Consider the following 17,682-nt stretch of genomic DNA (forward strand, 5'->3'; position numbering starts at 1 on the left):
GGGGTTCAACAGACCAAACTACAAAAGCCATTGGCCCTATTTGTATTATTATTATTATTATTATTATTTCTTTTCTCAGACGCTATGTCTGGTCAAAAATGGAAAATGATGCGGAACTTGATCAAGCGTGACTTCCTTTTAACAGCACGGTAAATGTTATATTGAATTTAGGAACTTTTGGGCAATTGAACATGTATCAATAATTACGGATTTCTGTAGTTATATATATAAGTTTGGATGTAGCTGTATTGCATTGATGTACTGGTGGATATTGTGTGGTATGACTCCTGTAGTTGATAGTATAATTGGTATAATGTCAACTTTATCCTGATGCCACATGTCCTTGACTTCCTCAGCCAGTTGGATGTATTTTTCAATTTTTTCTCCTGTTTTCTTCTGTGTATTTGTTGTATTGGGTACAGATATTTCGATTAGTTGTGTTAATTTCTTCTTTTTATTGGTGAGTATGATGTCAGGTTTGTTATGTGGTGGTGTTTTATCTGTTATAATGGTTCTGTTCCAGTATAATTTGTATTCATCATTCTCCAGTACATTTTGTGGTGCATACTTGTATGTGGGAACGTGTTGTTTTATTAGTTTATGTTTTATGGCAAGTTGTTGATGTATTATTTTTGCTATATTGTCATGTCTTCTGGGGTATTCTGTATTTGCTAGTATTGTACATCCACTTGTGATGTGATCTACTGTTTCTATTTGTTGTCTGCAAAGTCTGCATTTATCTCTTGTGGTATTGGGATCTTTAATAATATGCTTGCTGTAATATCTGGTGTTTATTGTTTGATCCTGTATTGCAATCATGAATCCTTCCGTCTCACTGTATATATTGCCTTTTCTTAGCCATGTGTTGGATGCGTCTTGATCAATGTGTGGCTGTGTTAGATGATACTGGTGCTTACCATGTATTGTTTTCTTTTTCCAATTTACCTTCTTCATATCTGTTGATGTTATGTGATCTAAAGGGTTGTAGAAGTGGTTATGCAATTGCAGTGGTGTAGCCGATGTATTTATATGAGTGATTGCTTTGTGTATTTTGCTAGTTTCTGCTCGTTCTAGAAAGAATTTTCTTAAATTGTCTACCTGTCCATAATGGAGGTTTTTTATGTCAATAAATCCCCTTCCTCCTTCCTTTCTGCTTAATGTGAATCTTTCTGTTGCTGAATGTATGTGATGTATTCTATATTTATGGCATTGTGATCGTGTAAGTGTATTGAGTGCTTCTAGGTCTGTGTTACTCCATTTCACTACTCCAAATGAGTAGGTCAATATTGGTATAGCGTAAGTATTTATAGCTTTTGTGTTGTTTCTTGCTGTCAATTCTGTTTTCAGTATTTTTGTTAGTCTTTGTCTATATTTTTCTTTTAGTTCTTCTTTAATATTTGTATTATCTATTCCTATTTTTTGTCTGTATCCTAGATATTTGTAGGCATCTGTTTTTTCTATCGCTTCTATGGAGTCACTGTGGTTATTCAATATGTAATCTTCTTGTTTAATGTGTTTTCCCTTGACTATGCTATTTTTCTTACATTTGTCTGTTCCAAACGCCATATTTATATCATTGCTGAATACTTCTGTTATCTTTAGTAATTGGTTGAGTTGTTGATTGGTTGCTGCCAGTAGTTTTAGATCATCCATGTATAGCAAATGTGTGATTTTGTGTGGGTATGTTCCAGTAACATTATATCCATAATTTGTATTATTTAGCATGTTGGATAGTGGTTTCAGAGCAAGGCAGAACCAGAAAGGACTTAATGAGTCTCCTTGGTATATTCCACGCTTAATCTGTATTGGCTGTGATGTGATATTATTTGAATTTGTTTGGATATTAAGTGTGGTTTTCCAGTTTTTCATTACTATGTTTAGGAACTGTATCAATTTAGGATCTACTTTGTATATTTCCAATATTTGTAGTAACCATGAGTGGGGTACACTATCAAAAGCTTTTAGGTAATCAATGTATGCGTGGTGTAGCGACCTTTGTTTAGATTTAGCTTGATATGTCACCTCTGCATCTATTATCAGTTGCTCTTTACATCCTCGTGCTCCTTTGCAACAGCCTTTTTGTTCTTCGTTTATAATTTTGTTCTGTGTTGTGTGTGTCATTAATTTCTGTGTAATGACTGAAGTCAATATTTTGTATATTGTTGGTAGGCATGTTATGGGGCGATATTTAGCTGGGTTTGCTGTGTCTGCTCGATCTTTATGTTTCAGATAAGTTATTCCATGTGTAAGTGTATCAGGGAATGTGTATGGGTCTGCAATGTAACTGTTAAATAATTTAGTTAGATGTGAATGTGTTGAGGTGAACTTCTTTAGCCAGAAATTTGCTATTTTATCATTTCCAGGGGCTTTCCAATTGTGCGTAGAATTAATTGCTCGGGCGACTTCATGTTGCAAAATTATCACTTCAGGCATTTGTGGTATCATCTTGTATGATTGTTTCTGCTTGTAACCACCGTGCATGCCTGTTATGTTGTACCGGGTTTGACCATATGTTGCTCCAGAAGTGTTCCATGTCTGTTATGTTTGGTGGATTGTCTATTATAATGTGTGTGTTATCTATTGTTTGGTAAAATTTCTTTTGGTTTGTGTTGAATGTTTGGTTTTGTTCCCTTCTATTTTCACTTTTTTGTATCTTCTAAGTCGTTTGGCCAATGCTTGTAATTTCTGCTTCTTTTCATCTAATTGCTCTATTGCCTCTTGTTGTGAGATTTTACCTAACCTTTTTCGTTTTTTGTCTGATATTTCATTTCTTATAAATTGTGTTAGCTGTCCGATGTCTTTTCTCAGTTTTTCTATTCTCATCTGTAGCCTGTGTTGCCATGCTGGTTTTGTGGGTTTCTTCTGTGTGTTGGTTGGTTCTGATCTCTGCCTAGTGTGTATATTTAGTGTAGTGAGTGCTCCTACATAAACCAGTAGTTGTAACTCTTCCATAGTTGTATTTTCATTTACTTTGTTGTGTATGATTGTGTTGATAGTTGTTATTGTTGTTTCGACTTGTGGGTTATTTGGTGGTCTATGTAAGAATGGTCTAATGTCTGTATTTGTGTCTTTGTATTCTATATATGTCAACTGAAATTTTTCTTCTATATCTAACATGTGTGTCACTTCCTGTTCTATTTGTGCTGCTTCTGGTGGCTGTCTTAAGATTTTGATTTCCTCTGATTGTTTAATTGATGCGTTTTGTTCCCCAGTATCTCTTCTGCAGCTACACTAATGGCAGTTTTCAACGACTCCCATTTAGTTTTCAAATTATCTTCATTCCCACTGTTTCTATCTGCTTCCAATATCTGTTCTAGTTTCTTTCTGTGTTTCCTTCGTTTGGAATCTTTTTATATCATGTTTCATTCTTACCTTATTACTTTGGTTTCTTACCAAATCTATCTTCTGCCTATATCTAATTCATACTAACTAGTGGTCTGTGTCTCCATCTGCCCCTCTGCAGCTGCTAATTTCCATATCATCTGATGCATGCCTTTTGTCTATGAGTATATGATCTACTAGGTTTTTTGTTTCCATCGAGTGATACCCATGTAGATTTCTTAATATCTTTCCTTGGGTGATAGGTGCTTTTTATTATGCTGTTCTTCCTGCTGGCGAAGTCTATCAGTCTGAGCCAATTATCATTACTGTCATTGTGTAGGCTTTCCTTTCCTATTATACTTCTATATACCCCTTCTTTCTCTATTTTAGCATTTATGTCTCCGAGTATTATTTTCACACTGTGCCTTTCAATGTTACCAATTTCTTCTTCCAATTTGGCATAAAATATATCCTTTGCATCTTCATCTGCCTCCTCAGTAGGGGCATAGACATTCATTATTGTAACATTAAAAAATTTTGTACTTATTCTTAAATAACACACTGTCACTTACTGCCGTAAGACAAATTATGTTAGCCTTCATAGATCTGTGTAGAAGGAAATCAGTGCCATAAATGCCTGTATCTGCAACGCTATACATCATTAAATGTTCCCCCGATGCTATCATTCCTTGCCCTTTCCATCTAGTTTCTTGTATTTCTGCTATTTTCACTTCATATAGTTCACTCCCTATTTCTTGTATCTTGCCAGGCCTCTTGAGTGTCCTCCATTCCAGGTGGCTATTTAAATATGTGTTCCTTCTCTTTAACCATTTTTCTCGCCGGATCATAAGAGGCAATCCTTTCCATTCCGAGGCATCTGTATAGTATCCACAACAGCACTTTTTTCCAGCATGGGGTTGTTACCCTCATGCCTAACCACTGACTTGGAGGACCTGAATTTTTTTAGGGTTTACTCCCCTAGGTGGGTTGGATTCAAAGTAGCTACACTACCTCCAGCACAGCTCTCGACTTCGTCAGAGCACGCAAACCCTCCCACCAAGCACTGAAGGTGCCCACAATAATGTGGTGTCCCCTGGGAGAGTTCACAATTATATACTTATGTGAAAAGTAGGTTTTTTTGCTTTAAATGAATCCTGCATCATCTTCCAACAAACTCCATTCACTCAAGTAATTTCAAACAAGAAATTACTGCAATTCTGCAAACGACAATTTTATAATCACACTTTCTTGATTTATGATTCATTTTGGACTCAAATGATCGCCAATGTTTGTCTTTTAACAGATGTCCAACAACTCAGGTTTTAAATGAATCATTTGGGACAAAAGCGCAGGTTGTTGCTGAGCTCACTTACAAAACAGAAATGGCAACAATTATCGTCTCTAAATGATTTTTATAAGAACGTTTTGGGTGGAAAATGCCACCCATATTGGTTTGATGGGCAATGGTGATGCTATGAAGATGGTCATTACAGCCTTTATGGCATTTGTCAGATATATTTCAACATAATACATCTAAAAGTGGTCAGGAACATCATATGATGATGGCAGTAATAACCAGTTACTAATAATGATATTTGTGTTGGTCTTATGATTAAATACCACACTACAACAATTAATGGCACTGTATTTTGACAAAGTGATATTGCCAATATTTCCCATTCTTTCTGTCATTTGAAATACTATTTTAATATGTTAATGTGGGTTACTTTACTTAATTTCTATTCAGAATCATCATAATCTCATTTTCAGTGATGAGACTATTAAAATAGAACAGTTATGAGCCAGGATTTAAGCTTCATGTGAGCAGAAGCATTGTAAGTTTGTGAATTTAGGGCTCTGTCCTTACTTGAATAAGAATTGTAATAATAATAGTCTCAGCAAGAAATACTAAGAGAAAAAATATTTTTCTCTTACGATTAAAATAGACCATCCACAAAAAGCGCAGTAACAAAAGGAAGTGAAGCAAAAATATGCAACTAAATAGCTGGACAGAATAGTGTAACAACACTGCTATATGGATAAAGATATAATTTAAATCCTTGCAATTTCATTCCAAGTCACAACCAGAACTCCTTATCAAGTGTCTATGAAGAATAGTAGTCCACGAACTGCAAATATATCACCATTGCCTAAATATTTAAAAGCCACTGCAGTATTACAGACCAGATAGCAGCACAGTATTATGTTTCAAGAACCATCATGACAGATACATTCTCATTTCAGATAGAAGCCACAAAGCTGAAACTGTCACAAAACTCACAAATGCCTACCACTTAACAATTACCTCAAGTTATTACCAGTATGACAAAACATAAAAACCAAAAAGAAATAGGTAGAAAATCGAAAAAACTGACCAAAAACAAACATTATGAAATATGAGACAAAGCATTAGTACAGATTTCTGATACCTCACATTTATTAGAGAAATAAAGGAAAATACACACTATGAAATCATGTTTAAAGTAGATGAACGAAGACAACTAAAAAGAAATAAAATGAAAACAAAGCAATTAGAAAAAAAGCACATTTGCTATATTTACTTATTACAATAAAAATTATGCATTTGGATTAAATTTATATTCTAGTAATCACACTTTGTGCTGTTTCAATTGTCCTTGTGTTTTATACAATTGTAATTATAATCTGATATAGTTTTCCCACGTATGTTAGTTCAGCAGTTACATGATGATTAAAAACAGACAAATAATTAAAGACTTCATGCATATAACTACTCTTCATGAACTCAAGACCTCACCTTGTGATTGTATCAATTAACATAGAAGGATTGTCTGTTGCCAAAGAAGAACTCCTGCAACATATTGCCAAGGAACCTAGGTGTGATATTTTATGTATACAAGAAACCCATCGAGATGACACCATGAGAAGACCAAAAATCCTTGGGATGAAACTGGCAGTTGAGCGACCCCATAGACAATATGGCAGTGCTATCTTTGTGAGGAACGATATAGCTGTTCTCTCTACCTCACTTACAGAATTCAACAATATTGAAATACTGTCTGTAGAACTGAATGGTTGTATTGTGTCGTCAATTTACAAACCCCCAGGAACAGATTTCCAATTTTCACCTACAGACAACTACTCCAATCAACAAGCTCACTTTATTGTTGGAGATTTCAATAGTCATAGCAGTGTTTGGGGTTATGTTGAGGACGACAGTAATGGTGAAGCAGTTTTGACTTGGGCTGAAACCAACCATCTTAATCTTGTCCATGATAATAAACTCCCACCATCTTTTAACAGTGGGCGTTGGAAACGTGGGTATAACCTCGACTTAATTTTTGTTAGCGAGAACATAGCTCACCAATGCAGAAAAACTGTTCTAAATCCGATACCAAATACTCAACACCGCCCCATAGGCTGCCAAGTGTTTGCAGCCATTACTCCTAGAATCACATCATTCCGAAGGCGATACAATTTCAAGAAAGCAGACTGGCAGAAGTTTGCTGATCTCCTTGACTCAGAAGTTTCACGCATAGAACCCTCAGTTTCCAACTATGATGAGTTTGTAGAAGCCGTGAAAAGATGCTCAAGACTCTCAACTCCCAGAGGCTGTCGAGTTAACTACATACCTGGCTTGACAGAAGAATCCGTGAAGTATCTACATAACTATATCCAACTTTTCAATGATAATCCTTACAGCATTGAAACTTTAACTGCTGGCCAAAATTTATCCTCAGCCTTAGCCAAATCCAAAAAAGAACGATGGATAGAGTTACTCGAGAACCTTGATATGTCTAAAAGCAGTCAGAAAGCATGGCAGTTGCTGCGACGCCTGAACAACGACCCTGTCCACAACCATGGCCATGCAAACATTGCACCAGATCAAATTGCTCATCATCTAATTCAGAATGGCAGGGTCAATTGTTCTAAAGATAGAACAAAACTCAAAAGAGAACCTGAACGTGAAAACAACCACCTATCCAATGACTTCACCTTACAAGAACTTAGAACCGCAATTCAGAAATGCAAAAATGGTAAAGCGCCTGGTCTAGACGACCTAATGATTGAGCAAATTAAACATTTTGGTCCCATCACGGAAAGATGGCTTCTACAATTCTATAATGGTTGCCTGAAGCGGAAACAGATCCCTGCCATCTGGAGGAAAACTAAAGTTATTCCCTTACTAAAACCTGGAAAGGGTGCAGCTGATCCCAAGAACTACCGACCGATTTCGCTCCTTTGCCATTTGTATAAAATCTATGAAAGAATGTTACTAAATAGACTCACTCCCATTGTTGAAAAACAACTCATACCTCAACAAGCAGGTTTCCGACCTGGAAAGAATTGTACAGCACAAGTCCTTAATCTGACTGAACATATTGAAGAGGGATATGAAAAAGGATACATTTCCGGGGCTGTCTTCGTGGATCTCACAGCAGCATATGACACCATTCAACATCGACAATTATTGCACAAAGTCTACTACATCACTAGAGACATTAACTTCACCAGAACTGTGCAGACACTTTTGGAAAACCGGCGATTCTATGTGGAGTTCCAAGGAAGAAGGAGTAGATGGAGAAGTCAAAGGAATGGCTTGCCTCAGGGTAGTGTCCTTTCCCCCATACTGTTCAACATATTTACAAATGACCAGCCTCAACCTTCTCTTACAAAGAGTTTCATCTATGCAGATGATCTTGCCTTAGTCACACAAGCCAGAGATTTTGACACAGTAGAAAACCAGCTTACTGTTGCTCTCAAGGACCTATCTGAGTACTACAGAGTCAATAACTTAAGACCGAACCCTACTAAAACTCAAGTTTGTGCTTTCCACCTACGCAATCGAGAGGCCTACAGAAAACTTACAGTGTGTTGGGAAGATCAAGAGCTTGAACATTGTTTCTACCCCAAATATCTGGGTGTCACCTTAGATCGAACGTTGACCTACAGAAAACACTGCACTAACACTAAGCAGAAAGTTGCTGCTCGTAACAACATCCTGCGGAAGCTCACTGGCAGCGTTTGGGGTGCAGATCCCAAACTACTAAGAACATCAGCCTTGGCCTTGTGCTATTCCGCAGCTGAATACGCATGTCCTGTATGGTACAAGTCATCTCATGCAAAGCAGGTTGATGTGGCACTGAACGAAACCTGCAGGACAGTAACGGGATGCCTCAAAGCTACACCTATTGATAAACTCCATAAACTAGCAGGTATTGCTCCTCCAGACATAAGGCGTGAAGTCGCAGCCAAACTTGAGAGACATAAAGCAGATCATAACACCGATCACCTGCTACATGGATACCAGCCACCAATTAGTAGACTCAAATCTAGGAGGAGCTTTATGAGAACTACTACACCCCTCACCGGTCGGACTGGAGCAGCCAGACTATCTCAGTGGACAGCAAAATCTGACAGCAATGATTGGATGACTCCTTCTGAGACCCTTCCTCCTGGTGGAAATCAAGTCTGGACAGTGTGGAAGTCTCTAAATCGGCTCAGGAGTGGCGTCGGACGAACTAAGGACAACCTGTTTAAATGGGGCTTCATGAAGGAATCTTCCACCTTGTGTGACTGGGGAGAAGAACAGACAACCAAACATTTAATTAACTGTCCTAGATGTCCTGTATCATGTTCCACACAAGAGCTTGTTGATGTTTCAGACAATGCTGCTGCCGTTGCACAATTTTGGGCTAATACCGTTTAGTTTGTTCTTTTATGATTTGACCTGATTTGTTATATTGTATATATTGTAAATATTGTTGTAATGTTTTTGACTCGAAATAAATAAATAAATGAACTCAGATTTATGTACAGTGCTTTGTACTACACAAAAATATTTCACAAGAAATACAGCTCAAACTGCCAGTAGTGTATTGATATAAAATTTAACAAAGCATGAAAATTTGAATGACTACACAATTTACCAAATGACCCTTTTGCGTGAATATACACTGTTGATCCAAATCATTATATCAACTTCCATAAGACAGCTGTATGCTGCCCAGTGGCATTCATTACACAGTAATGAAACTGTATAAGCTGATGCGAATGGGTAATCATTCTAGTGAAAGTATGTGACAAACCACAGACAAATAACTTTGCCAAAGAGCAGATGGTTTTGCCTGGTGCCTGGGTAATTGAATCTCACTAACAGCGAATCTGGTTGGCTGCTCATGTGCTCCAATTGTTAGCCTCTATGGAACATCGTTGAAAGATGGTGAAACCACAAGTTGACAAAAAGGTGTAGGATCCTTGTGATTTACCTAGAGAATGGGAGATCAGAGCCTAGCTGCTCTGGAAAGTGGTGTCGATGACAGTCTGAAGAAAGGAGATAATGCTTGAGCATGCTCAAGACTCAAGCAATTCTGCAGACATTGTTGAGCATGAGGCCCCAAGTTACATAACCCCTCTGTATTCCCATGTTGATCTAACAACATTGTCAGTTACGGCAGCAGTGGAAATGCGATAATTGAGATTGGACTGCATACCTATAAAGATGTGTCACATGTGGGGATAAGTGACATTTCTTGTTCGACCAGGTCAATTGTAGTGCCCAGATATGCCATTATCCAGATGAATGGTTATTCAAAACATGTACCACACAACAGAGGCAGGAAGATGAAAGCAATGTCATGCTGTGGGGTATATTCATATGAGATACAAGACAAAGCATCATGAAAGCTGTGGACAATACAAACATTATTGCAACCTCTTTATCACTTCCCTGACAGTGGCATCATCTTGCAGCAGGATAACTGTCCAAGTCACAGGGCCATAATCACACTACAATGGTTTGAGCAGCATGATATCTCACACTTGTCTTGCCCACCTTGTTCAACCCATTAGATCATGATGGAATGAATATGGGATGCTATTGCACACTGTCTACACAGCAACAGATCAACAGCCTACAATTTATGGCTACTGTGTGAGCTATGTGTAGACATGTAGACCAATGCACTACATGCAGAAGAGCTTTTGTATTGCTTTCTGAAGGTGAATCAAAAGGCTAGTAGGCAAACGATTGAAATTTTTGGATTATCACTGCATACTCGCCACCATCAGTTATTTCCTAATGGAGGAGTCGCATGTGTGCACATTATTAACTACACAAATAGCAACTATTAAGGAAGCATACCTCAGTAAAATGTGTGCATAATCAGGAGATTTTTGTATCTTTCTCCATTGTTCAGATAAATAGTCTGAGTGAAGAATGTATAATAAGAACATTTCGCTGTCACCTGGCAAGTGCATACAGCTTCATGAATCTTGAATTCACAGTATCTTTCAAAATATTGGCAACATACTGTTCCATTCACATGGTGAAGATGGGGTTCTTATTACCACTTGCAACTCCTACCCAAACGAGTAAAAGGTATTCTCAATGCACAAATTTCTGGTAGCCAGTTCATTAAGGCATGGAGCATTTATCACAAAAAAATCGCAACCATGTGATTCATATGTAGTATTTAGTATGCATCTTCTTGAAACATCAAGCAGCAGATTCGCCAATTTCTATGACCTCTCTCTAGCAGATGCAAACAATTTTCGTAACACACGTGTAACGCTATAAACCTCGACAATGCTTTGAATAGCCTCTACTAAGTGTGTATTATAGCATGCTTCTCAAGACGATCAACCTAAGTATAAGATTTCCCACAAATATATCTGTGTAACCTATTTTATTGTGAAGTAATTCTTGTGTCTAGAAATTACTCGATTGGTTAAACTATTTTCCACAAGTACTGCATTTATACGGTCGTTCGCCAGTATGTACTATTGTGGGTTTCTTGAGATTACCCACGTAACTCTTCCCTGCGTGTATTAATCTTTGTGTCTCTAGATGACCCAGTTGTGAAAAAGATTTATCGCACACATTGCATTTGTGTATTCTCTGTTAAATGTGTACTAATTGATGTCCCTTCAGATGGCTTGGTTGAGTAAACGATTTTCCACAAACACTACATTTGTAGGGTCTCTCTCCAGTGTGGATCAATACATGGGACCTGAGATTAGACTTCGCATTAAAAGACTTGCCACAAGTATCACATTTGTAGGGTCTCTTTCCTGTGTGTATGGTTACATGTGTCTTCAGATTGCCCAACTGTTTAAACGATTTTCCACATACACTACATTTGTATGGTCTCTCTCCACTGTGTATGAAGATGTGGGTCGTGAGATTGTACACTACACTAAAGGATTTACCGCAAGTATTACATTTATGGGGTCCATTTCCTGTGTGTATTAATTCGTGTCTCTTCAGATTGCCCAATTGAGTAAAAGATTTTTCACAAACACTACATTTATATGGTCTCTCTCCAGTGTGTATTAATTCGTGTCTCTTCAGTTTGCCCAATTCAGTAAACGATTTTTCACAAACACTACATTTATAGGGTTTCTTTCCAGTGTGTATTAAATTGTGTCTCTTCAGTTTGCCCAATTTAGTAAACGATTTTTCACAAACACTACATTTATATGGTCTCTCTCCAGTGTGTATTAATTCATGTGTCTTCAGATTGCTCAATTGATTAAACGATTTTTCACAAACATTACATTTATATGGTTTCTTTCCAGTGTGTATTAATTCATGTTTCTTCAGATTGCCCGATTCAGTAAACGATTTTTCACAAACACTACATTTATAGGGTCTCTTTCCAGTGTGTATTAACTCATGCCTCATACGATAATTCGAGCGTGTAAAAGATATGCCACAAACGTCGCAATTGTGGGGTCGCTTACCAGTGTGTATCAATTGATGTCTCCTAAGAGCACTTAACAAAGTAAACAATTTAGCACAAACATCACATCTGTGACACCTCTTTGCACTTAGCACGCTGTGGACATTGACATTATCACTTGTAGATAAATTTCCATCATTACATCTTTCGGGTTTCTCGGCAGCTTGTGTCAGAGTATGTGTATTACGTATATCATTAAAGGATTTCTTGGAAGTTTTCCTACTTTCCTTGGATGAAGACTGCTTCACGGTCTGTTCCATGCTTCCTTCTTGTACACTCTCCAAGGAGATATTGTTTTCATGGCCATCACTGCAGTCATATATCCCACTGTTGGCAGCAGATAATGCTTGGTCACCCTCACTCATTCTCAAATGTTTTTTCAAGCGGTCATCAGTGGGCAATACCTCACCACATGACTTACACACACATGCAGGTGCCTGCACACCATCAATGTGGTTGAAGACATGCATTATGAGTGTGTATTTGGAAGGGAAGCTCTTTAGGCAGAAATTACAGTTAAACTTGTGAAAATCCTTTTCCCTAATGCTACGACTGCATCTCATGCTGAATAAGCTATCTTCTTGTGAAATCGGTATTTTGGTATAGCTACCGCACACAGTGAAACCTGTTGACTTCTCTGAATCTATCTCCAGCTTGTCGTTGACTACTCCTTGGTGTAATGTTTCTTGAAACGAAGTGTCACAGTTCTCACCAGCACTTCGAATGAAACTGCGGAATGAAGAAAGAGATGTGAAATGTTGATTTACAAGACACAAAAAACAATATTTTAGCACACACAAAATCAGGGACTATCAACCGAAAGATAAAAATGTATGTGTGTCACAGATAACTTATTCAGTAAATGTAAGTGATTAAAAACTGTCATGAGATTCTACTAGAACGATAGAATTTTGCGACACTGAAACATTTTCATAAAGCAAACCATCACAGGAAATTCAATAACGACCAATCTCATTCAGTGCTGACTACGTTTCCAAATTTTCTAGTAGGCACCAGTATTTAAAAGTGTCACAACTTTATAAAAATACTACATTTATTAGATATAATATCCTCCAGTTTTGTACATAGGAGTTTCCACTCAAAGATAAAAGGAAACGAAAAATAAGAGTAATCAATGATTTTAAAATAAAAGTAAATTTTCCCAAGTGGCTTTTTCTTTGTTTTGGAGAGCACTTTCAGCTATGGGTAGAAATTCTTAACACCACAAATGATTAATTCATTTCACAAAACAATAAAGCATGGTTTTTTACTTGATTCTAAATGAATCAACAACTACCACAAACAAACTTTTTTATTGGCTTATAATAAGGCCGTCAACCATGTGGAAAACATCTGTGCACATATAGGAAATAACGTCAGGTCAATACATGAAGGAACACATACATAAACTTCCAGACTGATGAACAAATGTGAATGACACAGACATTGTTCTAACATAAGGTGTGTGTTGTTAGCAGCACAGCTTATGTGTAGCCCTCTGGCAGAAAGAATGCCAATGCAGTTACAGCTACCCAATCAAAAATACTTGGTCAACATTTGGTCACCATGAATTCCAAAACATCCTTGGCTGAATCAAACACACGTGTCAGTAGTGACGTCAGCACAAGTCACACTGTACAGCCTATCATTGTCTTCTGAGAGCAAGTAATGGCAGTAGGTGCATGGTCTATCTGTGTGATATCTGGGTCCAATCATTCCACCTGCAGGTACCCCATTCCATCAGAATGGAAATTTTTGAGCTTCCCAATGAATTCATTTGAGTGTGGATATGGCTGTGGATGTGTAGGAGCATGCACACATTTCCGTGATAGTATTCTTAATTTATCCTGATTGTTGCTTTTGAATGGTTCAAATGCCTCTGAGCACTATGGGACTTCACATCTGAAGTCATCAGTCCCCTAGAACTTAGATCTACTTATACCTAACTAACCTAAGGACATCACACACATCCATGCCCGAGGCAGGATTCGAACCTGCGACGTAGCAGTCGCGCGGTTCCAGACTGAACCACCTAGAACCGCTCGGCCACACCGGCCAGATTGTTGCTTTTGACTGTTTTGCTTTTTGGTGGGTATATAGTTTAAGTTAACCAATGACGGTGAAAATTACAGTTTGCTTTCCTCAACAACTGAAATTATGCTGCAGAATATGGCTACGCTAACAAACATAAGACAAATTCTCTCTTGAGTTTTCTGAGAGTGGTTAGACTTAAAACTTCGGCACAAAATGATCAAGCTCTTAATTGTGCTGCAGATTATCTGATCGCTGTTTTCTCGGTTTACTGCGCATCACACGGTTGTGGTAAGGTTAGGACACGAGTTTAAATTAACGGCTACAAAACCTGTCATCTACCACAATTAGTAACAGATCACTTAAAATCAGCTCCAACAGAGCAAATCCAATTTCTGTCATGCTGTGCATTACATATTAACAGCATTTGTGAAGTGACCCACTGTGTTTATGTGTTGCCTATAACCGAGCCATAGCTGGCATTGGATGTAGCAACGCTGCAGTGCCAAGTGACACACGTCAACTGTCAAGTAGTTTTAATCAGATTACATTAAAACTTGTTTTCTATGTGATTAAATGAAATCTTTACAGTTAATCACTCCATTGCAGGTAACAGTTATACAGTGTCACTAATGTTATACACCAGAAATTGTTCTTTAAGAGAAACTCACAGTAAAATGGGCTCCTGTCTAACACCTCTAAGTTAAAGTATAATATTATATCGCACTGACTACAGTATTGTATTCTGCATTAAAAAGAACACACCTTTTGTGTACGTCCTATGTAGATGTGTTTCTTATACAGCTCCTTCCACACAGGCAATGTAATAAGGGTATATGCCTGGTATGCCCAAAATCAAAGTGGCTGGAAACACCTCTCACTTTCACAGCTTACATATGGCATAGATGGCAGGCGCCGACTTTCCCTGAACTGTCATACAAACACATATACCATGACAACACACTGTTTCGATATATTATTGGATTAGGGAAAGGCAGTGTATTCCAGCCATCCACAAGCTCAGGGATCAGAAATATCCTACAAATGTAGGCTGGATGTTAGTACATTCTTTCTTGAATTCTACAGACCAGGTATGCCACATGCCGATCGAACTTTTCTAGTAATTTGGCTTACAATTGGTGAGGGTAACATTAAAGTGATTTTGTGCAATGTATCTTTTTCCCCTGGGTTCAGTAGAAGAGGCAAGACTGCTTTCTTTCATAAAGATAAATGGTTCCTAGCAGTTCAGCTATTATGTAGTACTACTTGAAAATAAAAAGTGATATCTAGGTTCTTTGAGGCACCACATTTGCACTGCCTGAGCTATCTCACTGTCTCCCATCTGGTGTATAGATTGTCTCTGCCTGATATAGCAGTTTTATGGGCTATTAAAATAACAATGGATACTCCTGGTACTACTCGCATTTTTGTTGAGCAAACTTACAAAAGAAATGTTGTAGACAGCTGTTCTCAGCTAAATATTCACTGTACAAGTGTGCTCTGGAGATGAGCAACATTGGAATTGCAGAAGGTGAATACAGTGGGCTGACAATTTCTTCCACAACATGACAAGTGCACCAACAGTGTGGTGAATTTACCTTAGAATAATCTTAGGGCCCGCATCTCGTGGTCGTGCGGTAGCGTTCTCGCTTCCCACGCCCGGGTTCCCGGGTTCGATTCCCGGCGGGGTCAGGGATTTTCTCTGCCTCGTGATGGCTGGGTGTTGTGTGATGTCGTTAGGTTTAAGTAGTTCTAAGTTCTAGGGGACTGATGACCATAGATGTTAAGTCCCATAGTGCTCAGAGCCAATAATCTTAGAATGCAAGATGTAAGCAGTTTCGAAAATCACCAGACGCTAAACCAATCCTCTGTTTGCTCTCTGTGGTACCAACTTCAATGACCTCCTTTTGAGATGCCTGTGTGTGGAGGTTACAATTACAATGAAGCAGGATTAGAGATCAGTTGTAAGAAATCAAATAACTGTGTTGCAGCAAATTCTACCACCTGTATTCAGGAGACATAGTCCGTCTCACGACCCACCAGGAGATGCTGGCATTACCCCTGCATATTACTGACATTATTATCTCCTACAAACGAAATGGCTGTCAAAATTTCATATCAATATTGGCAATGCTTCTTGCAAAGAGGTTCCTGGCAAATGAAAACAAAATCTAATAACATTGAGAAACTGCTGTTCGTATTCATACAGCTAGTGTCTGATCTCAGTCCTCACTTATGCCTCACAGACGAGTAACACAGGTTGTCCATCAAGCAGTCCTTCCCCCAGTGGGAAGGAGTCAGATACTGTGCCCTGACAGCATGGGACTACTGAAAGATTTACAAAGTCACTGAAGTGAAATACAGTGATCTTCTTCAAATATAAAGTTTCAGTTACTCTACATGTGCTATCAAACTATGAATGTTCCATTGCAGTATAGGAGTAATTAAACCAACAATAAGCTCGTGTACAATTATTAGAAGGGAGTAGGGAGATGACAATTTGAGGGTTTTTGCTGTGGAAATTTGTGGTTCCATCTTGAAACCATCATCAATGTTTACATCTAGCTGGCTGAGTCCACCTGTGATTCATGGTATGAGGTAGTTGTAGCTGATGCTCTGAAAGCTTCAAGTCTTGCTATTTTGACAGTTGTTAGTTCCTGTATGTCTTTTCCCCAGTGATTATGGTGGTGGCTTTAGGTTTCAAGTGTTTTCTATCTTTGTCTGTTGGGATAGAGTAGAGCATTAAGTAACACCCCCATCTACTGCCACAGCCCACGAGTCACCACCAAATGTGTTCTTGAAGACTTTGCTAGTGAATTAAGATGTCTCATTGGAACAACCCTCCCATAACAAAGCGAATGAGACAGCAAATATCCTCATTCCATGCTGGATAGTCATGGCTCAAGATGGTACAGTTGTTGCAACACTATGTTCCTGATTCATGTGAAGCTTTCCAGTATTTCTCATAGAGTTCTTCTCCTTTGAAATCCCACAACAAAGCTCGTGATATTAGGGACTTTGGCATCATCTCATGACTGATTACATGAGCAGTTACACATGCTGTTAACCCTTATGGACTTGAATTTAATATTAAGTGTCTGTTATCTGTGGATTACCATTTTAGTTATTCATAATTTTCCTCAAATAAGTGCTACCTCATTTCTACCAGCCATTCTTAATTGTTGGGTAGCTTCCAAAAAATTACTTATGAGAAACAATAACTCACTAAAGTAGGTTGTGAGGATCCATGACATCAATGGTACAATTAAAGTCTATTATCATCTTCCATGGCACAATGTCATGTCTTCCTAATTTTGTGACGTTTTTGTTAATAGCTAAGTTATTTCATGTGTTTCAGTTTTGTAGCACCCATTTCCCACATGAACACTACGTGAGCAAACCTATCTGGAATCCTGGCCGAAAATGACTTACAGGTTTGTGGCACCCTCCATCAGTAATGCTGGAATTCAGTATGGTGTTGGCCCACCCTTACTCTTTATGACAGCTTCCACTCTCACAGGTTTACATTCCATCAGGTACTGGAATGTTTCTTGAGGAATGGCAGCCAATTCTTCACAGAGTGCCACACTGAGGAGAGGTATCAATG

General features: G+C 38.2%; 1 protein-coding gene across 1 annotated transcript in view; it reads right to left on the reverse strand.

Annotated features, from left to right (window-relative positions):
- Positions 1-9,109: 9,109 nt before the first annotated feature.
- The window catches only part of LOC126212987 (zinc finger protein 492-like), a 78,410-nt gene continuing 69,837 nt past the window's right edge, over positions 9,110-17,682 (reverse strand). The window contains exon 6 of the mRNA XM_049940528.1: positions 9,110-12,773. Within this exon, the coding sequence (XP_049796485.1) occupies positions 11,204-12,773 (1,570 nt within the window). The 3' untranslated portion in view covers positions 9,110-11,203. The remainder of the gene's footprint in view (positions 12,774-17,682) is intronic.

This window comes from Schistocerca nitens, chromosome 11, assembly GCF_023898315.1.
Source record: "Schistocerca nitens isolate TAMUIC-IGC-003100 chromosome 11, iqSchNite1.1, whole genome shotgun sequence".
Classification (NCBI taxonomy): Eukaryota; Metazoa; Arthropoda; class Insecta; order Orthoptera; family Acrididae; genus Schistocerca; species Schistocerca nitens.